Source organism: Ornithorhynchus anatinus, chromosome 16 (genome assembly GCF_004115215.2).
Source record: "Ornithorhynchus anatinus isolate Pmale09 chromosome 16, mOrnAna1.pri.v4, whole genome shotgun sequence".
NCBI lineage: Eukaryota > Metazoa > Chordata > Mammalia > Monotremata > Ornithorhynchidae > Ornithorhynchus > Ornithorhynchus anatinus.
This window is the reverse complement of record NC_041743.1, coordinates 2250672-2275058: the sequence shown is the minus strand read 5'-3', so window position 1 is coordinate 2275058 and position 24387 is coordinate 2250672. Positions and strand designations below refer to the sequence as shown.

Sequence of the window (24387 nt, the reverse complement as noted above, 5' to 3'; positions counted from 1 at the left end):
ACCGTCGTCGTCGTCACGGTTCCGTGGGGAAAGCGCCGCCGGACGTCCGGCCGGAGCCATCCGAAGCCCCGGCCCGTCGACGCCGACGGCCGACGCGCTGTCCGTGCGCGGAGGCGGCGGGGGGTCCCGAGGCCAGCTCGGACCCCCGCAGGATGCCGGCTCGGCCCCCGGGCGAAGCAGCCCCGGGGTCGGAGCGGACCGTCCCCCCCGGCCTAGCGGCTAGAGCCCGGACCCGGGAGCCAGAAGGACCTGGGTTCTAATCCCGGCTCCGCCACCTACTGCTGGGTGACCTCGGGCGAGTCGCTTCGCTTCTCCGGGCCTCGGTTCCCTCGGCGGTAAAGACGGGGATTAAGGCGGCGAAGCCCCTCGTGGGACGGGGACTGCGTCCAACCCCTTCCGCCCGGAGGCGCCCCGGCGCCGAGTACGGTCCCTGGCACGCAGTAAGCGCCTAACAAATACCACGGTTATCATCGTGTTGGCAAAATGGCGCCCGGGGCGGCCTCCGGTCACCGAGCCTGGGTTCACGAGGGTCGTCGGAGCCCCCCCGAAACCCGTCCTCCGGTCCACGGACCCCCCCCCCCCGGCGGGGAAGAGGGGGGCACGTCGCGAGCCTCGTCCGTTCTGAGTTCTCGGAGACCTCTGACCCCGGCGGCGGGGCGGCGGGCTTTCGGCAAGCGGCTCGGGAGCGGGCAGGGGCCGAGGCGGGGACCACCGGGCCGGGGGGCGGCCGCCGCCCGGCCGTCGGCTCCGCCCGTCCGAGCCGGCCCTCCGCGATGAGACCGGAGGCCGTCGGAGGCGTCCCGCCCTCGGAGGCCGCTCGCTCCGTCCCGGGCCGGCCGACGGGTCCCCCGTACCGCCCGGGAAGGCGGCCGCCCCCTCCCTCGCCCCCGGGGGGACCCGGGGCGGGGGGCGGGGGACCGGGTCACGGCGCGGAAGTCAAAGGCCCGGGCCGCCCCGCGGCAAGGAAAACCGGGCCGAGGGGCGAGCGGGGCGGTCCCGACGAGGGAACCGGCCCCCTCGGGGTGACGCCGTCACGGCCCGTCCCCCCCGGCCCGGCCGCCCCCGAAACGGCGGACCCGGAGAGCGGCCCCCGCCCCCCGCCCCCGCCGCGCGGCCCGCGGCGTCTCGGCGGTCGGCCGGGGGGAGGCGGGGGCGGCTAGTCTATCGTCCCGGGGTGGATGCTGAGCACGGGGGGCTCCAGGCAGGTGGGGGAGTAGTTGAGGTGCGGCTCCTTGATCCAGAGCAGGGGGACCCCGTTCTTGCCGTCGCCGTTGCGGCCGGCGTTGCGGCCCCGCACCAGCACCAGGACGAGCGCGGCGATCAGGAGCCCGAAGACGGGGAAGGGGTAGAAGAAGACGAAGTAGAAGAGGGCGTCGTCGGAGCAGACGGCGGACTGGAGCGTGGGGCCTGGGACGGACGGAGGGAGGCGAGGAGGGAGGGAGGACCGGGAGGGAGGAGGGGGGGACGGGCGGGGACGGGACGGCGCGCGGCGGACCGCCCCCCGGCCCCGCCCCGCCGTGTCCGCCGGGTGACCCGGGGAAGGTGCCCTCCCTTCTCTGGGCCTCAGGACCCTCATCTGCGAAAGGGGGGGCGGTGAAGACCGCGGGCCCCGTGCGGGACCGGGACCGCGTCCGGCCCGACCACCTCTTACGGCAGGGCTCGGCCCGCGGGAAGCGGCTAACGGGTTCCGTCGCTATCGTTGCCGTTCCCGGGCCGCCGCCGTCCCTCCCGCCCGGGAGGGAACGCCCGGCGCCCGGAGGATCTCCTCACCTACGTCCAGGACGCGGACGGCCACGGGGGCCGACTCCTCTCGGGCCAACAGGTACCACCGGTCGCGGGCGTCGGGCAGCCACTCCTCCACCCGGCACGAGTAGTTTCCCGCGTCGTCCGGCCGGGCCCGCAGCACGGTCAGCCGGTACAGGGTGGGCGACAGCCGCTGGAAACGCAGCCGGCCCGCCCAGGGGCCGCCCTCCGGCCCGAACACCGCGTCCGGACCCACGCTCAGCACCGCCGCCCGGTCCTCCTCTTCCTCCTCCTCCTCCTCCTCCTCGGGGTCCGCCTCCGCCTCCTCCTCCTCCTCCTCCTCCTGGGGGTCCCGCTCCTCCTCGCCGGCCGCCGCCCCCCGGGGCCCGCGGGCCCCCCGCCGCGGGCGGAGAGCGAGCCAGGCCACGGCCAGGCGGGAGTCCCCGGCCGAGCGGGCCAGGACGACGCAGTCCAGCCGGAAGGGGCCGTCCTCGGGCACGGTGGCGTTGGCGGCCGCCGCCTCCACCTGCAGCGCGGGCTCTGCGCCGGAGAGACGGCGGGAGGGGCCGATCGGACCGGCCGTGGGGCGAGGCACCCCCTCCCCGCACCGTCCCGCCCCGCCGGGCCTCAGTCTCCCCCTCTGCAAGGCGGGGCGGAGATCCCCGCCCTCCCCCTTGAACCGCAAAGGCGTGTGGGACAGAGATCCGGTCACCCTCTCTCGTCCCCGGTGCCAAGCGGGGTGCCCAACCGCTCCCCCGGGGCCGGGAGGGCGGCGCGGCTTAGCGGGTAGAGCCCGGGCCCGGGTTCTAATCCCGGCCCCGCCACCGGTCCGCCGTGTGACCCTGGGCCAGCCGCTTCGCTTCTCTGGGCCTCGGTCCCCTCGTCTGTCAAATGGGCTCGGAGACCGTGAGCCCCGGGTGGGACGGGGACGGTACCCGGCCCGATGACCTCGTATCTCCCCCGGGGCTTAGCACAGGGTACGGGTTGACCGGTCCCTCTAGTCTGCAAGTTCTCTGTGGGCAGGGAATGTGGCTGTTTACTGCGGTATCGTCCTCTCCCTGAGCGTTCAGTACAGTGCTCTGCACACGGTAAGCGCCCAGTGAACCAAGTACCACTATTCTCCTGACCGGGGGCTCCCCCGGCCGGGAGACGGTCCTCCGAGTCCTCCGGCCTGTCGGTCCGTTGTGGGGAGGGAATGCGGTCTGTTTACTGTCGCGCTGTCCGCTCCCGGGCGTTCAGTACAGCGCTCTGCGCACGGTCGGCGCCCCATAAATACGACTGAATCTCAGACGACTCCCCCATTTAGACCGGGAGCCCGTCGTCGGGCCGGGACCGTCTCTCTCCGTTTGCCCGACTGTACGTTCCGAGCGCTCGGTCCAGTGCTCCGCACGCGGTAAGCGCCCGATGAATACGACCGAATGAATGACCGGAGGGCTGAATGAACGAACGAACCCAGTACCCGGCCTGGCAGTTGGCCGCGAGCGGGAAACGTGGCTGTGTATCGCCGCTCCGTCGCCGGCCGAGGGCCCGGTACGGCGCTCCGCACGCGCCGAGCGCCCGGTAGATACGCCCGAACGAACGAACGAACCGGGGATCGTGATTTTTCTTATCGGGGGGGGGGGGGGGGGGCTGACCTGGACGGGAGACGGTGACGGTGGCCATCCCGGAGGTGTCCTCGGCCCGCTTGTACCACTGCCCGTCGGGGCCCGGCAGCCACTCCTCCACGCTGCAGGCGTAGGCCCCTCCGTCCCGCAGGCCCGCGGCCGGGATGACCAGCCGGTAGTGGCCCGGGGCCGGGCTGTCCAGCCTGACCTCGCCCGGCCGGGGGCCGTCGGGGTCGTCCCCGGCCCGGGAGGAGGCGTCCCGGCCCAGGCGGGCCAGGGTCCGGCTCTGGGCCTGGCCGGGCCTGCGCACCAGCCACCGGACGGAGAACTGGGCCTGGGCGCTGGACCGGTCCACCACGGCACAGCCCAGCTGCAGCCGCTGCCTCTCCAGGATGGTCACGTTGCCCTGGGCCTGGAGCACCTTCAGGCGGGCGTCTGGAAGGGGAAACCGAGGCTCGGCCGCCGCCCGGGGTCCGGCGGCCGGACCTCCCCGCCCCTCCCCTCCGTCCCCGAGGCCGGTGGCCGAGCCTCCCCGGGCCTCGGCTCCCTCGGGGGACGGCGACCGCGTCCGGTCCCATTTGCCTCTATCCCCCCCGGCGCTCGGTACGGCTCCCGGCACGTGGCGGGGGCTCCGCAGGTACCCCAGTTATTATAATTATCAGAGGATCGACGCTCTCTCTCCCTTTACACTCCAAGTCCCTCACGGGAGATGAGCGCCCGCCCCCGCCATCCTCCTGGACCGTGAGCTCGTGAGCGGGGAACGTGTCTGTTTACCGGTGTATCGTCCTCTCCCAAGCGGTGAGTACAGTGCTCCGCACACGGTGAGCGCCCGATAAACACGACCGAGTGAAGGAATGAACGAATGAACCCCGTCTAATCTCCTTTCCCTCGGGGACGGGCAACTGATAGGTACTCGAACGCCGTGATCGGTAGCCACCGGGGCGGCCGAGCCGTAGCCCGACGAATCCCTCGTTTCCTCTTCTCCCACTCCCTTCTACGTCCTTCCTCGGACTGCCCTTGGCTCTCCTCCCTTTTATTCCCCCCTCCTTCGGCCCCGCGGCGCTCCTGTCCCTACCCGTCACTTTCCTTCTTTATATCGACGTCCCTTCCCGCCCTCTAGACCCTAAACTCCCGGCGGGCGGGGGGGGCGTGTTCGACTTTACTCTCCCAAGCGCTCGGGACAGCGACCGCGCAGGGCGAGCGCTCGATAAACACGACCGTCCGACGAACGACAATTCCCACCGTGCCTCCCGAGGTCGGGACCGGGTTCCCGCCCCCTCCCCGCCGCCCGCCCGGGCCCGTCCGTCTGCCGCGCGACCTCGGACGGGTCGCCCCTCCGGGCCTCGGTTCCCTCGGCTGGAAGGCGGGGACGGAGACCGTGAGCCCCACGGGGGACGGGGACCGCGCCCGACCCGACGACCTCGGGTCCGCCCCGGCGCCCGGTACGGTCCCACGGGGACCGCGGTTATCGTCGTCGTCGTTACCTGGCCGTTTAACGGTGACCTCGGTCTGACCGGACGCCTCCTCGGCCAGCCGGTACCAGCCGCGCCCGTCGGGGCCCGGCAGCCACTCCTCCACTCGGCAGTAGTAGCCGCCGCTGTCCCCGACGGCCGCCCGCTGCAGGGTGAGGGCGAAGAGGGCGCCGGGGAGGGCGCCGGGGGGAGCCCCGGGGGGGACCCCGGGCCGGCGCTCCAGCTGGACCCGGCCCCGGAGGCCCCGCTCCTCCGCGTAGGCGCCGAGCTCCAGGGCCGAGTCGGGGGCCGCCCTGAGGATCAGACGGGCGTCCGCCGCCGGGCCCGCCGCCGGCCCGCGCACGTACCAGAGCACGGCGAAGCGGGAGTCCGGGCTGGTCTGGGCCTGGATGGAGCAGTTGAGCTGCAGGGAGCCGCTCTCCACCATCGTCACGCTCCTCTTGGCCTTGCTCACCTGCAGCCGGCTCACTGGACGGGCGGGAGAAGGCCACCTCAGCGCCCGCCCCGGCGCCCGCGACCCCTGCCGGCTCGCGGGACGGGCGGGAAGGCCCCCCCCCCCCCCCACCTCGGTGCCACCCCCCGGGGCCGGCCCCTCGCTGGGGGCCGGCCTCGGTCACCCCCTCGCCCCCCCGCGCTGGCTCCTCGGCGGGAAAATACGGGCCGAGAGCCGCCCCCCGCCCCCGATCCGATCCGATCCACCCCCGCCACGGCCCCCCGCCGGCTCGGGGACGGGTGGATCCCGGGGGGCCGCCCCCTTTAACCCCCCATTCCCCTCGCCTTTTGTTAAATAGCACCCGTGAAGCGCTCGCTCTGTGCCGGGCACCGTGCAAAACGCTGCGTACGGAACGCTATACTAAGCGCAGGGGTACGTTAATCAATCGGTGCTATTTACTGAGCACTTACGAGGTGCAGGACACTGTACTCGGCGCTGCAGAGATTTGTCTGCTCTGTGACCTTGGGCAAGCCACTTAACTTCTCTGCGCCTCAGTTCCCTCATCTGTAAAATGGGGAGTAAGACTGGGAGCCCCGGGTGGGAAAACCTCATTACCCTGCATCGACCCCACGCTCAGGACAGTGCTCGCCACGTAATAAGTGCTTAAAAAGACCCATGATTACTGTTGTTAATCAGTCGACGGTATTTATTGAGCGATTACTACGTGTAGAGCGCTGTACTAGGCGCTCAGGAGAGGACGGGACAAACTACAGACCGAGCGGTTTGGACCCAGTCCCCGACCCGCGTGGGGGCTCCCAGTCTCCGTCCCCGTTTTCCCGACGAGGGAACCGAGGCCCGGGGAGGTGAGGGGCGTGAAGCCGGGATTCGAGGCCGGGTCCTCCGACTCCCGGGCCCTGTCGCACCCCAACGTCCTCCGGACGCCGCCCCCGTGGCCGAACCTCCCCGGAGCCCCCGGGCCGGGGGACCTTGAGAGTCGTCGGGGCCGCGATCCAGATCTTTGGGGTCGGGTAGGCGGCAGCCTCCAAGTCGGCGCCTAATTGGGCCCGGGCTATTTTTGCTCCGGTTGCTAGGGAAACCCCGGTTGCTATAGAAACCGCCTTTGGACGATCGGCACCCTATGGTTAAACTGCATTTCGGTCCCACCGCATCCGTCCCCCGGCTTGGGAAACCGGTCGGCGGCGGCGGGGCGGGGGGGCGGGCGGAGGGGCCCGGTTGGCAGACCCCCATCCCCTCCGTCCGGCCCGGGGCCCGGACGGGCCCCCGCCGGCGGGCCGGGCCGGGCCGGGCCCCGCCGTCTCTCCGGCGCCACTGGGGAGCCGCCGGTCTCAGGGTGCCCGGTCGGGCCCGAGGACGGCGGTTTCGAAGGTTCCCCCCCGGCCCGGAGAACTCGCCGCTCGCCTCCCCCCCCCCGCCCCCCCGCAACGTGGGGTCCCGGGAGGCCGCAGCCCTGGGTTCCGATCCCCGCCCTGCCCGCCGGGTGACCTCGGGCGAGTCACCGCACCCCTCGTGGGCCTCACAATCGCTCCCTTGTTAAACGAGGCCGAGACCCTCCCGCGGATCTAAGAGTGAGAATCGTAATTTAGGGTTCGTTAAGCGCTTACGCCGGGCCGGGCCGCTTGGCACACAGTAAGCGCTTAACGGACACCGTGGTCATCGTGAGCGTTCTTGGGTGGAGACAAGCGTCCCCCGCGGGGCTCCCGGTCTCCATCCCCGTTTTCCAGACGAGGGAACCGAGGCCCAGGGAAGCGGAGCGGCCGACGAGCGGCAGGGCGGGGGATCACGTCTGTTCGCGTCCGTCTCCCCCCCGGCGGGGAACGCGTCCGTCCCGTCGTCCCCCCGCGAGCGTTCGGCACGGTGCCCCGCCCACGGTAGGCGCTCGACGGGATCGGAGGGAGAGAGGGCGGGCCCGGGGGGAGGGGTGGGACGGGCGGGACGTCACCTACCGGGCCGTAGGACGCGGATCTCGAGCAGGTTGGAGGTCCGGAGGGCCAGGCGCGTCCAGGTGCGGTTGTGGTTCCGGCGCCAGAGCTGGGCCTCGCACTGGTACTGGCCGGCCTCCGCGTCTCCGGCCCGGCTCACGCTCAGCCGCACGGGCCCGGGGCCCCCGCCGCCCGCCCCCGCCGCCTTCTCCACCGCCGTGCGCGAGCGGAATCCCGCCGCCCGCGGCCCCGACCCCCACTGCACCCCGCCTTCCCGCGTGAAGGTCACCAGGTCGTGGAAGCCGCTGGTGCCCGCCGGCTGGAAGCGCCAGCCGACGGCCACGGGCACCCAGGGCGGGTAGGAGGGCTTGATGATGCACTGCAGGTCGAAGGTGGCGCCGTAGGTCACCCCGGGGGTGCGGGAGATGGCCGTCACGGCGAACCCCGTCTCTGCGGGCGGCGGACGGACAGCGGCGTGGAGGGACGAGGAGAGAAAGAACGACAGTAAACCGTGGCCTTTCTTAAGCGCCGACCGTGTGCCAGTCCCTATCCTGTCCCACGTGGAGCTGGCGATCTTGATCCCCGTCTTCCGGGTGAGGGGACGGAGGCCCGGAGACGCCAAGAGACCCGCGCGAGAAGCAGCGTGGCCCAGCGGGTAGAGCCCGGGCCCGGGAGTCAGGAGGACCCGGGGGGTCCTCGGCCCGGCCCTGCCGCTCGGCTGCGGCGCGACCTCGGCCGAGTCGCGTCTCTGGGCCTCGCCTCCCCCGTCTGGAAGACGGGGACGGAGCCCGGGCGTCCCACGGGGGACGGGGACCGCGTCCGACCCGACGACCTCGTATCTACCCCGGCGGTCCGAGCGGTGCTCGGCACGCGGTGAGCGCTTAGGAGACACCGTCGTCGTCCCCGCTGTTAGAAAGCGGGCGCTCGATAAATACCGTTCGACTGAACGACGGCGGTGGGGATCGGGCCCGCTCGCTTCACCGGAGTGGACCGGAAACCCCGCGCGGGGAGGGGCGGCGCCTCCCAAGGGTCCCCCCTCCTTCCTTCGGTCGTTATTTACCGAGCGCCTACTCCGAATACCCAGCGGACGCCCGACTCACCCAGGGCGGTGACGGCGACGTGGGTGGAGGCCTTCCTCTCCCCGACGACCTGCCAGTCTCCGTCGGGGCCGTGGGCCCACTCGGTCACGTGGCACTCGTAGCGGCCCTCGTCCGCCCGGACGGCGCCCAGGACGCGCAGGCGGAAGGAGCCGGGCTGGACCTGGTCGGTCTGCACGACCCCGAGGCCGCAGCGCTCCCAGTAGCCGGGGCCGGGCTGCACGGTGCCCTCGCGGTCCAGCCCGGTCACGGCGGCGGCCCGGCCCTGGCCGTCCAGCAGCTGCCAGAGGACGGAGAAGCGGGCGCGGGGCCGGGCGGCGGGCGAGCGGACGCTGCAGGCCAGCTGCAGGTTGTCGCCCTCCAGGACGCTGCTGGCGTTGCTCGCCAGGTCCACCGACAGGCTGGTCTCTGCAGGGGACGAGAGAGCCGGGCCCGGGGGGGAGGGGCGGGCCCGGGCGCCCGGGGTCTTGGGGTCGGGGTGGACGGCGGCACCCGCCGGGTCCCAGGCTGGGGGGTCCCCTGGCGGGGCTGGGCCCCGGGGTCGACTCTCTGACTGTCCCCCGCTGACCCTGCCCGGACCGTCTCCCGCCCCCGACTCTCCCCTCTCCATCCCCGACCGTCCCCCCGGGACCCGGCACGGGCCCTCCCGTACCCCCGACTCTCCCCTCTCCCTCCCCGACCGACCCCCCCCGGGGCCCGGCCCGGACCCTCCGACCCACCCGGCTCTCCCCACAGTGACCCGAAACGGACCATCCCACACCCCGTCTCTCCCCTCTCCATCCCCGACCGTCCCCCCGGGACCCGACACGGGCCCTCCCGTACCCCCGACTCTCCCCTCTCCGTCCCCGACTGTCCCCGGGGACCCTCCGACCCACCCGACTCTCCCCCCGGTGACCCAGCACGGACCCTCCCACGCCCCTGACTCTCCCCTAAGTGACCCGGGACAGACGGTCGCCCACGGACGTGCCCAACCGGCTCTGGACGTGCCGGTGTCGAAGGCCGACCGGCTCCCGGCTCATCCCTCACCCCCCGCTGGCCGGGCCCACCCCGACCCTCGGCCCGGCTCGGCCACCGGCCGCTTGATCCGAGATTCCTCAGGTCCCGTGGGGAACCTTGACGGGCTTTCCCTAGGCCCCGCTTCCGCCCTCACCCCCCCGAACCCGTTGGCCACCGGGGTCTCCTCCTGAGCCCGCTACGGGAGGGGTCCCGGACGAGACGGGGTGAGGACGGGGGTCTCACGGGCCCGACCTCCGCCTCGCAGGAGCTGAAGATCAACGGGGGGGGGGGGGGGCGGCGGGGAGCGAGGGAGGGAGGGAGGGCGGGGTTCACCCCGGCCCCCGGCCCCGAGCAGCCGGGAGACGCTACGTCGGCTCTGGCCGGGGGGGAGGAGAGAGACAGAGACAGAGAGACGGGGACGGAGAGAGAGAGGGGCGCGGGCAGTCCTCCTCCGCCCCCGGCCCGAAGCAGTTGGGAGACCCGAGGGTGGCGGGGGGAGAGACAGAGACAGAGAAAGAGACAGAGAGAGACACGGGAAGAAAGGACGCAACTCCGTGGAGACAGGCGAGGCCCGGCTGAGGAGCGACGGTGGTCGAGGGGGGACGGAGCCTCGGTGCCCAGCTGCGCGGCGGGGGACGCTCCGTCCGGAGAAACCGGACCCGAGGCCCGGGAGAGGAGTGTGACCGGGAGGGGAGGAAGGAGGACGCGCAGGGAAACGCGTAACGCGGAGTCGCAGACGCCACACGGATACGGTCATACGGCCACGAGACCCAATCACAGAGACCCCCCCCCCCCCCCCCCGCGTCCACAGAGACACAGAATCGCACGGGGCGGGAAGGGGCGGCCGGGGGCTCTCTCCGGCGCCCCCGGGGCTTCGGCCTCTGGACGGCCCCCGCCGCGTCCAGAGATCCGGGTGGTCCCTCGGTCCGGACCCCCGGAGAGACGGGACCCCCCCCCCCCCCCCCCCCCGCCGGCCTCGGCCCGGGCCTGAAACGCGGGAGAGAATTTAGGACGTACCCGCTGAGGTCCCGCCCCATCAGGAAGTGCCCACCCGGACGCCGCTCCTCTGACCCGCCTCCTCCAGGCAGTCTGCCGCCATTCGGGACTTCCCCCCGGGGCGAGGGGGCCGCTGCAGCCCCCCGGGCCCCGGACGGCCTCGGACCCGGGCCGGACGACCGGAACCCGATCCCCGTCGCGGCGGGTCCTCCCTCCTGGCCGGCTCCCGCCAGGGGAGCAGCCGGTCGGCCGTATTTATTGAGCGCCTACTGTGTGCAGAGCACCGTGCTAAGCCCTTGGGCGAGCACGATAAAACAACAAACAGGAGGAGGGACCCCAGGTAACGCGAGAGGGGGTGAAAAAGCCCCACGACCTCAGCTTCCTCATCTGTCAAAAGCGGCAGGGAGGCGGCGCGGCCCGGTGGGGAGCGCGCGGGGCCGGGGTCAGGAGAGAGGGGTTCGAGTCCCCGCCTGCTGGGTGACCGCGGGGAGCTCGGGCAGCCTCTCTGGGCTCGGTCGGCTCCTCTGTGAAATGGGGAGAAGAGTTGCCTTCCCCCCTCGGTCCGCGAGCCTCGTTGGAGGGCGGACACGGGCCGGGCCGTCGCCTCGTACCTACCCCGGCGCCTGCCCCCGAGAAGCAGCGCGGCCTAGTGGCTGCAGCCCGGGCCGGGGAGTCAGGAGGACCTGGGTTCTAATCCCGGCTCCTCCACGCGTCTGCCGTGTGGCCTCGGGCGAGCCGCTTCACTTCTCTGGGCCTCAGTTCCCTCTTCTGTAAAAGGGGGATCATGAGTGCGAGCCCCGGGTGGGCCGGGGACTGTGTCCAACCCGCTTAACTTGTATCTACCCAGCGCTCAGCACACAGTAGGCACTTAACGAGTACCATGATTATTATCATCAAGCGTATCATTAATACCATCATCGTTAATATGATTAACGCATTATTGCTCTTCAAACGGGGGGGAGGCAGAGCAGGGTCTAGTTCTGGCGCGGCCTTTTCTAGAAGGGTAACGACAGTCAGTGGTATTTATTGAGCACTTACTGTGCGGAAAGGGTCCGGGCCCGGGCGTCGCAAGTCCTGGGTTCTAACCCCGCTTCCGCTACTTGTCCTCCGCGTGACCTGAAGTCACTTCACTTCCCTGTGCCTCAGTCTCCTCAGCCGATAAAACCGGGGATTAAATCCTATTCATCCGTTCGACAGTATTTATTGAGCTCTACGCGCAGGGCACTGTACTCAGCGCCTTCCTTCCCGGCCGGGCGGTCAGCCCCACGTGGGACGGGGACCGGGTCCGAAAGGATGACCCGGCAGGTACCCCGGCGCTTGGAACGGGGCTCGAAACCCAGTGAGCGCTTAACGGATGGCGTTAGGATGATGACGATTTTTCGTTCATTCAACCGTATTTACTGAGCGCCTACTGTGTGCAGAGCACTGTACTAAGCGCTTGGCATTATCGGTGGGTCGGGGGGCCTGTGGGACCTGCCGGAGGCGGAGGTTGAGATGAAGCAACACCGCAGCAAATGGCGGAGAGGCCACGACCACCTCCTCCGGCCCCCGCCCCAGTCCGGACGGGAAGGCCGCTCCCTTGACCGCCGCCCGCCTCGGTCTCCCCGTCCGCTCAGCGGGGGGGCAAACGGGCCATCCCCCGCTCGCCAAGGACGCGGGGAAGAGGGAGAGGATGGCCGGATCCACGGAGGGCCGGGGCTGGCGAGGATTAGGGAAGCGGCGTGGCCTCGTGGCTAGAGCGCGTCAGGAGGAGCCGGGTTCTAATCCCGGCTCCACCCCTCGACTGCTGCGTGCCCTTGGGCCGGTCACTTCTCCGCGCCTCGGTCCCCTCATCTGTAAAACGGGGATGAAGAGCGTGAGCCCCACGTGGGGCAGGGACGGTGCCCAGCTCGATCAATTTATATCCACCCCAGCGCTTAGCGCGGCACGCAGGTAATAATAAGAATAATGATGATGGTACTCGTTAAGCGCTTACTATGTGCGAAGCACCGTTCTAAGCGCTGGGCGGAGGATACAAGGGCACACCGGTCTTCATCCCCATTTGACAGATGAGGGAACTGAGGCCCGGAGAAGTGAAGCGACTCGCCCAGAGTCACCCAGCTGACAAGCGGCGGAGCCGGGATTAGAACCCGTGACCTCTGACTCCCCAGCCCGGCTCTTTCCACTGACCGTCACGAGAACCGTCCGTACTTGCACGGCGCCCCAGGGCTGAGCACAGTGCCGGGCACATGGTAAGCGCTTTACAAACAGCATAATTACTAGCAGCAGTACTGTTATTAGCGAAATCGTTAGCGTCGCTGTGATTGTGATGATTATCGACCCTAGAGATTCGTCCACCCCGCGTGGTCACCGCCCGGTCCGCCCCGCCCCGCGGCCCCCCGAGGTTCGGAGGAGCGTCGTCCCCGGGGCGGGAGTCCGCCGTCCACTTACCCGGGGGCCCTTGGGTCTGGTTGGGTTGGTGCTGGGGAAATTTTAATCCCCAGATTTCAGCTGGAAAAGCAATACAGCGGGGCCACGGATCACCAAACGATCGGGGGGGGGGGGGGGGCGGCCGGAGAACACCCTCCGGCACGCGCGCCGGCCCGGGGACGCGGCGCGTACCGACGGCCGGCTCCGGGCCGCGGGCCGAGCGCGCGGCGAGTCCGATAAAACCGGACTTCTGGGGGGGGGGGGGGGCGGGTGAGGGATGGGGGCCGGGCTTGGGAGTCCGGGGTCGTGGGCTCTAATCCCGGCCCCGCCACTCGTCTGCTGTGTGACCTCGGGCGAGCCGCTTAACCTCTCTGGGCCTCGGTGACCTCATCGGGAAAATGGGGACCACCTGATTGTCCCGTAAATACCCCGGCGCTCAGAACAGTGCTCAGCACATAGTAAGCGCTTAACAAATACCCTCATCGTCATTATTAGCGTTATCCCTCCATCCTAAGACTCAGCCCCGGAGGCTGGGGGACCCCCAATTTTCCACCCCCTCCTCCCGAAGGGGCCGTCATTGGGCGGGGATCGTCTCTACCTGTTGCCGAACTGTACGTTCCAAGCGCTTAGTCCAGTGCTCTGCGCACAGTAAGCGCTCGATAAATACTACTGAATGAATGAAGGAGCGTGGCTTGGTGGACAGAGCGCAGGCCTGGGAGTCCGAAGGTCCGGGGTTCTACCGCCTGTCTCTTGTGTGACCCTGGACAAGTCACTTCTCTGGGCCTCGGTTCCCTCGTCTGCAAAATGGGGATTAAGGGCACGGGCCCCGTGTGGGACCGGGAGGGTGTCCAACCTAATTAAGTTGTAGCCACCGCGGCGCTTAGTACAGCGCCCGCCATATAGTAAGTGCTTAACAAGTACCATCAACAATAATATCAGTAGGTGGTACGGGCCGCCCGGGGGTGGCTGAGGGAAGCCCGTTCGAAACAGGCCGTGGGGCCTGGAGGAAAGAGCCCGGGCCTGGGAGTCGGAAGGACCCGGGTTCTAATCCCGGCTCCGCCACTCGTCTGCCGTGTGGCCTCGGGCGAGTCGCTTGGCTCCTCTCTACCTCGGTTCCCTCGTCTGCGAAACGGGGATTCGATCCCCCTTCTCCTTCCGATTTCGACTGCCAGCCCCACGTGGCACCTGATGATCTCGGTTCTGCCTCAGCGCTTGGAACAGTGCTCGGCACATAGTAAGCGCTTAAGAAATACCACGATCGTTCACATTATCATTGAGCGAAACCGGGTTCTCCCCAGCGTCTCAGAGGCAGCGGGAAGCCAGCACCCCTCAACCTGCGGCATGGCGTAATGGCCAGAGCCCGGGAGTCAGAGGGTCACGGGTTCTAATCCCACCTCTCCCACCCGTCTGCCGGGTGACCTTGGGCCTCGGTTCCCTCCTCCGTAAAGTGGGGATGGAGACCGTGAGCCCCACGTGGGACAGGGACCGTATCCAACCCGATCTGCTTGCGTCCACCCCAGCGCTTAGCACGGGGCCTGGCGCACAGTAAGCGCTTAGCAAATACCAACATGATTATTATTTTTCTTACCCCCCACCCAAAACTTGCCAAACGAAGTCCGACCCGGGACCCGGGCAGCTCTCGGGGTCAGAACCCCCGTCGCTCCTTTGGGGTCGGAGGGTTGGTGTGAAAAATGGATCCCAAAGAGGACAAAGCAGTTCGGGGCGATTTGGGGACCGGACGTCCCCTCTCCCCGGGGAACGAGAGCAAACCGACCGAGAGGTGGAAAAGGTAGCGAGACATCGAGGCGGGGAGGAAATCCGGAGCCCGGAGGGGGCCCGGGGGGCGCTGCGGAGGGCCAACGCCGAAACGAGAAGGCGGAAGGCGAGGAACAGCCAGAATCTGCGGGGACGAAATCGGGAAAGCCGAAAGCGGAGGGAGGGAGAAAATTAAAGGCGGAAGGAAACGGCCGTTGCCAGGAAGGAAGAGTGGAAACCACGCTCCGTTCTGTTTCCGAGGAGCGGCGCGGCCCGGCGGAGACGGCCCCGGCCCGGGAGTCAGAGGACCTGGGTTGACTCAGCTGGGTGTCTCTGGGCGAGTCACTTTCACATCTCTGGGCCTCAGTTTCCTCATCTGTCAAGCGGGGACGTTCGATACCAGTTCTCCCTCCTACTTAGACCGCGAGCCCCGGGCGGAAGAGGGACCGTGTCCCGCTTGGAATGACTCCGTCCACTCCGGGGCTTGACGCACAGTAAGTGCTTAAAAAATGCCACGTGTCTGTTTATTGCCGTACTGAAGTCTCCCAAGCGCTTAGCACACGGTAAGCGCTCAATAAGTACGACTGTACGGATGAATGACTAGTAATTCTGACTAGCGTTATTCGGAGACCGGCCACCTGAGACGGACGCTGTCACGACTTCTCCCAAACCCTCCCCCTCCCCCCCCAAGCCACCTCACCGGCCACGGGAGGCCGGGACAGGGAGGGGACGCTTCAGCACAGCTGGGAGCGTTCAAACCGGCGGAGGCCTTGGCTTCAATCTCTACTGGACTCCTGAGAGCGCCCAGTACGGCGGTCTGTACACGGTAGGTGCCTAGACCAATTCCCTGCACACCGTAGGTGCCCGGAACAGCGCTCTGCACGCTGTGGGAGCCCGGTAGCGCGCTCTGCCCACAGTAGATGCCCGGGACAGTGCTCTGCATTAGTAGGTGGTCAAAACAGCACTTTTTGCAGGCACTCAATAAATACCACCCATTAAGAAATGAGGAAGAGCATTCTCCCCACCCTTCGTTACTAGGAGCAAACTCAGAGGAACAGAAATTTGCCGGTCGAAAATGGGAAAAATCTGTGCCTGGCTTTGGGGGCCGTGGGGGTGGGGAAAGAGAGAGACGGAGAGAGACGGAGACAGAGAGAGGGTGACAGGGATCAAAGAGATAGAGGTGGTTGGGAGATAGGGAGAGACAGAGATGGAGCGATGGATGGGGATATGAGGGAGAGATGAAAGAGATGTGATTGGGAGAGACGGGGATGGGAGAGATAGAGCCAGAGAGGGGGGAGAGAGACAGACAGAGATGAGAGACAGGGTTGAAGGGAGACAGAGGCAGAGAGACCTAAAGAGAGAGGCAGGGATAAGAAGAGAGACGGGAGAGATGGAGAGAGAGGAGAGAGAGAGTGAGAAGGAGGAGAGATTCAGTTGGGAGAGAGACAGGGTGAGGGGAGAGAGACGGTCCAAGAGGGAGCAGAGACGGGGATGGGAGGGAGGCAGAGACGGAGAGAGACGCCGAGACGGGGATATGAGGGAGGCAGGGAGGAGAGAGAGAAAGAGACAGAGAGGGGCTGAGGGAGGGAGAGGAAGAGGAGGAGGTGGAGAGAGACGGAGAAAGGGAGAGAAAAAGAGAAAGAGGGCGGGGAAGAGCATGTGTAGGCGGGGAGAGTTTGGGGGTCAGAGGGAGGAGGGCGGGCAGGAGTGTGTGGGGAGCTCCTGGATCCCCCGGGGAGAAGGTGGGGGCTGGATCACGTGCTTGGGGAATTCCTGGGTCCAGGGTGGGGACGGGCGGGAGACGGGGCACGTGCGTGGAGAGTTCCGGGGTGGGGAGGAGGAAGGGGGGCCTAGAACACATGTGTGGAGAGCGCCTGGGTCACGCACTCGGTCGATCAGTATTTACTGGGTGCGGAGCACCGTACTAAGCTCCTGGGAGAGTCCGGAGAACAGCAGACAGGATCCCCGCCCACACGAGCTCACAGTCTAGAGGGGGAGACAGACTTTACCGGAAATAAACTGCACATAGGTACACCTTCCTCGCCTTCCCCTTTCCCCCCGCTTCCTTACTCTGCGTGCAGGGTGAGGGAGGCGGGAAAACCGGAGCACGTGCCCGGGGATTTCCTGGATCCAGAGGCTTTCGGGGGGGAGACAGGAACTGGAGCATGTGCGTGGGGAATTCCTGGGTCCGGTTTGGGGAAGGTAGGGTTGGATCACGTGCATTAAGGACTTAATAAATACCACAGTTATTATTCCGCAGGTCGGCTCGGTGGAAAGAGCCCGGACTTGGGAGTCAGAGGTCGTGGGTTCTAATCGTCAGCTGCGTGACCTGGGGCAAGTCACTTCACTGGGCCTCAGTTCCCTCATCTGGAAAATGGGGATGAAGACTGGGAGCCCCACGGGGGACAACCTTCCCAGCGCTTAGAACGGTGCTCGGCACATGGTAAGCGCTCAACAGATGCCATCGTTATTATTATTCCGCTGATCCTCCCAGAATAAGCAGCGGTGCCTAAATATTTCCTGGGAACGGTGTACTGGGACGGGGGCCGGGCAGCCGGCCGGATGCTCCTCCCTCTTCTCCCAGGCGTCCGGTACAGCGGAACCGTAGGTGACAGGCGCTCACCCAATACCACGTCGCCTCGTCCTTCTATCGCTCTCCTCGGAAAGGTGGGCTGAAGCCAGGACGGGGGAGACCGGGCAAGCGGTCTCCTGCCCCAAATCCACGCCAGCCTTTCCCGCCTCTGCCGTCTCTCCCCGCCGGATCCTCTCTCTTACCGTCCCCCTCGGCCTCCCCGGACTCGTCGGGGCGAGCGTCCGGCTCCTCCCGGGAACGGGGAAGGGGGCGGGAAGAAGAGGAGCCGAGGTCCACCCGCTGACACGCGTGGTGAGGCCAGGGCGTTGAGAGAGGGCGAGGCCAGATTCCCGCTCACTTCTCACGTGTGTCACGTGCTGGAGGGGACGACCGGGCAAGCAGCGTGGCCCGGTGGCTAGAGTCCGGGCCCGGGAGTCAGAGGATCCGCGTTCTAATCCCGGCCCTGCCGCCTGTCTGCCGTGTGACCCTGGGCAAGTCACTTCTCTGGGCCCCAGTTCCCTAAACTCTAAAATGGGGATTAAGACTATGAGCCCCATGGGGGACGGGGACCTGTCCTACCCGATTAGTTTGTATCCACCCCGTGCTTAGAACGGTGCCTGGCACAGAGTAAGCGCTTAGCAAATGTCATTAAAAAAACAGAGTCGGTAGACGTCATAATTATGGTATTTGTCAAGCGCTCATCAGGTGCCAGGCACTGTTCTAAGCGCTGGGGGTTGGACACGGTCCCTGTCCCGCATGGGGCTCCCGGTCTTCATCCCCATTTTACAGATGAGGGACCTGAGGTCCAGAGAATAATAATAATAATAATAATTGGGGTATTTGTAAAGCGCTTTCTCTAAGTGCCGGGTACTGTATTAAGCACTGTAGAAGCAGCGTGGCTCAGTGGAAAGAGCCCGGGCTTGGGAGTCAGAGGTCGTGGGTTCTAATCCCGGTTCTGCCGCTTGTCAGCTGTGTGACTGTGGGCAAGTCACTTCACTTCTCTGTGCCTCAGTTCCCTCATCTGTAAAATGGGGATGAAGACTGTGAGCCTGAGAAGCAGCTTGGCTCAGTGGAAAGAGCCCGGGCTTGGGAGTCAGAGGTCATGAGTTCGAATCCCGGCTCTGCCACTTGTCGGCTGTGTGACTGTGGGCGAGTCACTTCACTTCTCTGTGCCTCAGTTCCCTCATCTGTAAAATGGGGATGAAGACTGTGAGCCCCACATGGGACAACCTGATTCCCCTGTGTCTACCCCAGCGCTGAGAACAGTGCTCTGCACAGAGTAAGCGCTTAACAAATACCAACATTATTATTATTATTATTATCACTGGGGCGGACACCGGTAAATCGAGTTGGACCCAATCCCTGTCCCTCTTGGGGCTCACAGTCTCGATCCCCATTTGACAGATGAGGCGACTGAGGCCCAGAGAAGTGAAGCGACTCTCCCAAGGTCCCCACCCAGCGGGGATTAGAAGCCACGTCCTCTGACTCCCCAGCCACGAGGCCGCACTGCTTCTCGCTCGGATGTGAACTCGGATTCCCCTGCCGACCGGATGTCGGGAGGGTCCCGGAGAGGTCAAGGCGGGAGACGTGCCAGGGAGGGGACTGTCCTCGCCCAGGAGCCAACGGGCCGAGGTTTCATCCCGTCGGGTTGGAGGGTTGGTCGGCTCCGCCATCCGCGGCCCTGGACCGATGGGACCTGGACCTCTTGGACACCCGCTGGACGCCTCAGCCCCGGCCCCCACGGCACTCAGGCCCCTGTCTTGAAATGACCCGGGTTAAATGACTTCTTTATTCGTATCCGCGTCGGTCTCCCCCTCTGGACCGTGAGCTCGCTACGGGCAGGGAACGGGTCTGATTCTGTCGAACCGTCCTCTACTCGAGTACTTAGCTCCGGGGTCCGCACACGGTAGTAGGCGCTCGATAAATACCACTGACCGATTGATTGATTGACTGAGGGGGAGACCGGCTCCCTGGAAACAGGAAGGGAGGTCAGTCGTGGTGGAGAGAGACAGGAAGACCGACAGAGACGGGGAGACTGACAGAAACAGGGAGACGGAAACAGAGGGACAGAGACAGGGAGACAGAGACAGGGAGACAGACGGAGGCAGGAGACAAGAGACAGGGAGACAGACAGAAACAGGGAGACGGAAACAGAGGGACAGACGGAGACAGGGAGACAGAGAAAGGGAGACAGACTGAGGCAGGAGACGGAGACAAGGAGACAGAAAGAAAGAGGAAGACAGACCGAGACAGGAGACAGAGACAGGGAGACAGAGAGACAGATCGGACAGGGAGACAGACCGAGACAGGCGACAGGGGCAAGGAAACAGAAAGAAAGAAACAGGAAGCTAGATCGAGACAGGGAGACAGACTGAAACAGGGAGACAGGGAGACAGAAAAACAGGAGAGAAAGAACCAGGAAGCCAGACGGAGACAGAGAGACAGGGAGACAGAAAGAGACAGGAGACGGACCGAGACAGGGAGACAGGCAGAGACAGGAGACAGAGACAGGAAGACAGAAAGAAACAGGAGGAGAGAAAGAAACAGGAAGCCAGACCGAGACAGGAGACGGAGACAGGAAGACCTACAGAGACAGGAGACGGCCCGAGACAGGAGACAGAGACAGGGAGATAGGGAGATAGAAACAGGAGACGGGCCGAGACAGGGAGACAGACGAAGAGGGAAAGAGAGAGCGAGGGAGGAGGGTTTTCGGTGTCCGCAGGGAAAGGAGGCGGGCGAGGGGGCCGGGAGAGTCGGGGGCGGGGAGGAGGAGGAGGTGAGGAGGAAGGGAGGGCGTCCACTTACTGAGGGGCAGGACGGTGACGGGGACGTTCTTGGGGCGCCTGCTCTCGCCGTCGACGAACTCCCCGGTCGGCGTCTTCTGGCGTTCGACGACGCGGCAGTTGTACTTGCCGCTGTCCTCGGGGCGGGCGTGGAAGACCTTGAGCAGGAAGACGCCGTCGGCCTCTTTGGCCACCTTGAGCTGGCCGCGGGCCTCGCGCCGGGCCAGGTCGGGGCTGAGCTCGGCCACGGCGTTGGGCCCCAGGGCGGCGATGAGGGAGCCGTTCAGGGCCCAGGACACGGCGAAGTGGCGGTCGGCCACGTTCTGGGCCTGCAGGATGCAGCGGAGCTCCAGGGGCTCGCCGGACACGTAAAGACGCTTCTCCGTCTCCAGGCGCACCCCGAATTCCCTGTCTGGAACGGAGCGGGCGGTCAGAGACGGGGACGGAACGGACACCCGGCTTCCGGCTGGGCCAAGCCACCGCGTGCTGTTTTTCTTCCTCCGAATCGTGCCGAGCGCCAATAGCAGTAATAACTGTGGTATTTGTTAGGCGCTTACTGCGTGCCAGGCACTCTACTAAGCGCTCAATAAATATGACCGACCTCCTCGGCGCTCCCCACATCCCGCCCCGATCACCGCGTGGCGATCATCGCCCCCGCTCTCCCTCCCTCTCGGACTGCGAGGGCGATGGGGGTAAGGGGACCCGTGGGGCCGAGCGCTGTGGTTGGGACACGGTGAGCACACTGCGCGCCGGGCGGACCCTCCCTCCCGGGGAGACGGACGGACGGACACCGGGCGGTGTGGGATCGGCTCTGGAAACGGGGCCCGGCTGCAGAAAGGAATTTCCGCTCCTGGCAGCGCTCACATCCCTCCCCGTTTTTTATTTCTTTATCATCGATGTCTGCGAGCCCGTCGTCGGGCGGGGATCGTTGCCGGACTGTACTTTCCAAGCGCTCGGTCCAGTGCTCTGCACGCAGCGTGCGCTCAATAAATACCATTGGATGAGTGAATGAATGAATGTCTCCCCCTCTAGACTCTAGGCTCCTCGTGGGCAGGGAATGTAGCAGACACATTCCGTGCCACATTTCTTTTATTGGACTCTCCCAGGTGCTTAGCGCAATGCTCCGCACCCAGGAAGCTCCTTGAGGGTAGGGATCCTTTCGACTAACCGCACTGAAGCGGGGGGTGGCTCAGTGGCAAGAGCCCGGGCTCGGGAGTCGGAGGCCGTGGGTTCTAATCCCGCCTCCGCCGCTCGACTGTGTGACTTTGGGCCAGTCGCTCGGCTTCTCTGTGCCTCAGTGACCTCCTCTGAAAATGGGGGTGAAGACCGTAGGCCCCGCGTGGGGGACCAACCTGATGACCTCGTAGCTACTCCAGCGCTAAGAACAGTGCTTGGCACACAGTAAGTGCTTAACACCGTAAGCCCGTCAAACGGCAGGGACCGTCTCTATCTGTTGCCGACTTGTTCATCCCAAGCGCTTAGTACAGTGCTCTGCACATAGTAAGCGCTCGATAAATACTATTGAATGAATGAATGAATCTGCACACAGTACCTGGGAGCTCCTTGAGGGCAGGGATCCTGTCTACTGAGTGTATGGGACTCTCCCAGGTGCTCAGTACAGTGCTCTGCACGCAGTAGACTGGAAGCTCCTTGAAGGCAGGGAGGGTGACTGCTAACTCTATTGGATTCTCCCAAGCGCTCAGTACAGAGCTCTGCACACGGTAAGTAGCCCGTCAGCTGCTTGAGGGTGGGGAGCCCCGTCTACCGCTCTGTTGGAGTCTCCCAAGCGCTCGGAGCCCAGCGTCCCGCACGGGACAGACCGGGAGCGCGGTCCGCCGGCCCCTCCCCGGCGCTGCCCCCGCCGCCCCCCGGGCCGAGAGTCCCGCCGGCCCGGCCGACCGACCGGTGGGCTGGACGCGGACGGCGGTCCTCTCCGAGCGCTTGCGGGTCATGGGGAACCAGGTTCCGTCGGGGTCCTGGATCCACTCGGCGGCCTCGCAGTAGAAGTCCCCGGCGTCGGACGGCTGCAGGCCGAAGACGGTCAGCCGGACGGCCGTCTCCCCGAGCCGGTCCAGCCGCACCTGCCCGGCCGCCTGCCGCCCGGCGAACTCCGGCCCGGAGCGGAGGACGAAGTCGCGGCCCAGGGTGATGACCTCGGCCGGGTCCTGGCCGGGCCTCTGCCGGAACCAGCCGACGGACAGGTGGGTGTGCCGGACCGTGGCCGAGGCCACGTCGCAACGGAGCTCCAGGGCGTCGCCCTCCACGCGGTCCAGGGCCCGGGGGACCGCCGCGGCCACCTGCAGCGAGTCGGGGATCACTGGAACGACAGGACCCGGAGACCTCGGTGGGCGTCCGCTCATTCCGTCGCATTTATCGAGCGCTCAGTGCGTGCGGAGCGCCCGGGGAGGTACGGCGCCGCGACAAACGGCGACGTTCCCCGCCCGCGACGACGAGCTCCCTCTTCCGCCCCGTCGCCCCGACTCCCTCCCTCCCTCCGCTCCCCCCCCCCCCCCCCGCCCCACGGCACCGGTGTCTGTCTGTACGTACGTGTTATTCTATTTATTTCATTAAAGATGTGTGGAGATCTATAAAACCACGAATCTATTTTGACGGCATCGACGCCTACTTGTTTCGTTTCGTCGTCCGTCTCCCCTTCCTAGTCTGTTAGCCCGCTGCGGGCAGGGATCGTCTCTGCTGCCCAAGTGTACTTTCCAAGTGCTCGCTACAGTGCTCCGCACACAGTAGGCGCTCGATAAATACTATCGAATGAATGAATGGGGCGGGGGAGAGTGACGGAGCGGGAAACCCCTGAACCTGAGCGAACGTCGCCTCTTTCGGCCGAGGCCGGGCCCGAGGACCCACCGTCAGCCCTGCCCCCGCCCGGCCTCCGGCCCCCGATCCTGCCCACCCGCCCCAGGGGGCTTATTTCGAAAACATCTGCGTTGGCGGCACCCCCGCTGGCGGCCCGCGGCCCTCCGGCCCCTCGGGGAGACGGGAGGGAGGGGAGGCTGGGGGACGGGACGGGAGAGGACGGTGGAGGAGGAAGTTGGGGACTTTCCATTGACTCTCCTCCTCCCGCTCCCCGGGAAGACCTGACCTCCAGCCTCACGGCCAAGGACTCTGCTTCCCGCGGCCCTTCCCTCTTCAGCTGCCCGTCTTACTACCGGCCTCTGTCACCTCTTCGTCCTTCCCCTTCTCCTCCTCCCCCCTCCTCTTTGTCCCCCCTTCCCCTTTCTCCCTCTCCTCCTCTTCCCCCTTCTTCTCCTCCCCCTCTTCTCTTCCTCCTCCTCTTCCTTCCCTTCTCTTCCTTTTCCTCCCCTCTTCCTTCTCCTCCTCCTCTTCCTTCCCTTCTCTTCTTTTCCCCCTCCTTCTCCTCCTCCCCTTCTGTCCTCTTCCCTTTCCTCCTCCTCCTCCCCTCTTCCTTCTCCTCCTCCTCCCCATCTCTTCTCTTCCTTTTCCTCCTCCTCGCCCCCCTTCTTCTTCTCCTTGAGAAGAAGCAGCGTGGCTCAGTGGAAAGAGAACGGGCTTTGGAGTCATAGGTCATGGGTTCGAATCCCGGCTCTGCCACTTGTCAGCTGTGTGACTGTGGGCAAGTCACTTAACTTCTCCGTGCCTCAGTTACCTCATCTGTAAAATGGGGATGAAGAGCGTGAGCCCCACGTGGGACAACCTGATTCCCCTGTGTCTACCCCAGCGCTTAGAACGGTGCTCTGCACATAGTAAGCGCTTAACAAATACCAACATTATTATTATTATTATTCTTCTCCTCCTCCTCCTCCTCCCCTCCTCTTCCTTCTCCTCCTCTTCCCCTTCTCTTCCTTTTCCTCTTCTTCCCCCCCTTCATCCCCCTCCTCCACCCTCTTGCATTCGGCACAACGATCTGCACCCGGGCATCCGGCCCCGGCGCCCCTCCGTCCGACCCCGAGCGACGGGCGGGCCCAAAACTCACCCACGAGGTCGGTCTTGGCGTTGTAGCTGCCGAAGTAGGCGTCGTCGGTGCTGGGCGTGTGGCACTCGTAGCGCCCGGTGTCGCGGGCCTGGAGGCGGGCGATGTGGAGGAGGGCGTGGTCGCCCCGCAGCCGCTGGACGGAGATCTGCCCGGCCCGGACGCGCGGGGCGTAGATGGCGTAGGGGAAGGCGGGGTCCAGCGTGCTGACCACCTGCACCTCCCGCTCGGGGGCCGCGGGCAGGTAGACGGACCACTGGAAGCCCTGCTCCGCCGGGCCCTTGTAGCCGCTCACGTTGCACCAGATGGTCACGTGCGAGCCCTCCGTCCGGTACAGGGGGCCCTCCTGGATCGCCACGTGGCGCTGGGCCCAAGCCGCACCTAACGGTGATGACGGTAATCGCCGGCGTTAGGCAGACTGTTTAAGCGCTTACTCTGTGCCGGGCACCGGACTGAGCCCTGGGGCGAATACAAGCTCGTCGGGTCGGTCGCAGTCCCCGTCCCACACGGGGCTCACGGCGGACGAGGGAACTGAGGCCCGGAGAAGGGAAGTGACTTGCCCAGGGGCACGCAGCAGAGGTGGGGGAACCGAGATTAGACCCCCTGACCTTCTGGCTCCCGGGCCCGCGCTCTAGGACTCC

The 24387-nt window shown here is 66.4% G+C and overlaps 1 protein-coding gene across 1 annotated transcript in view; it reads right to left on the bottom strand.

Annotated features, from left to right (window-relative positions):
• Positions 1–1104: 1104 nt before the first annotated feature.
• The window catches only part of IGSF3 (immunoglobulin superfamily member 3), a 23574-nt gene continuing 291 nt past the window's right edge, over positions 1105–24387 (bottom strand). The window contains exons 2-11 of the mRNA XM_029080950.1: positions 23750–24146; positions 21704–22117; positions 19823–20212; positions 12712–12771; positions 8293–8697; positions 7217–7642; positions 4832–5287; positions 3378–3782; positions 1771–2283; positions 1105–1407 (exon numbers count right to left, since the gene is read on the bottom strand). Coding sequence (XP_028936783.1) covers positions 1157–1407; positions 1771–2283; positions 3378–3782; positions 4832–5287; positions 7217–7642; positions 8293–8697; positions 12712–12771; positions 19823–20212; positions 21704–22117; positions 23750–24146 — 3717 coding nt within the window. The 3' untranslated portion in view covers positions 1105–1156. The remainder of the gene's footprint in view (positions 1408–1770; positions 2284–3377; positions 3783–4831; positions 5288–7216; positions 7643–8292; positions 8698–12711; positions 12772–19822; positions 20213–21703; positions 22118–23749; positions 24147–24387) is intronic.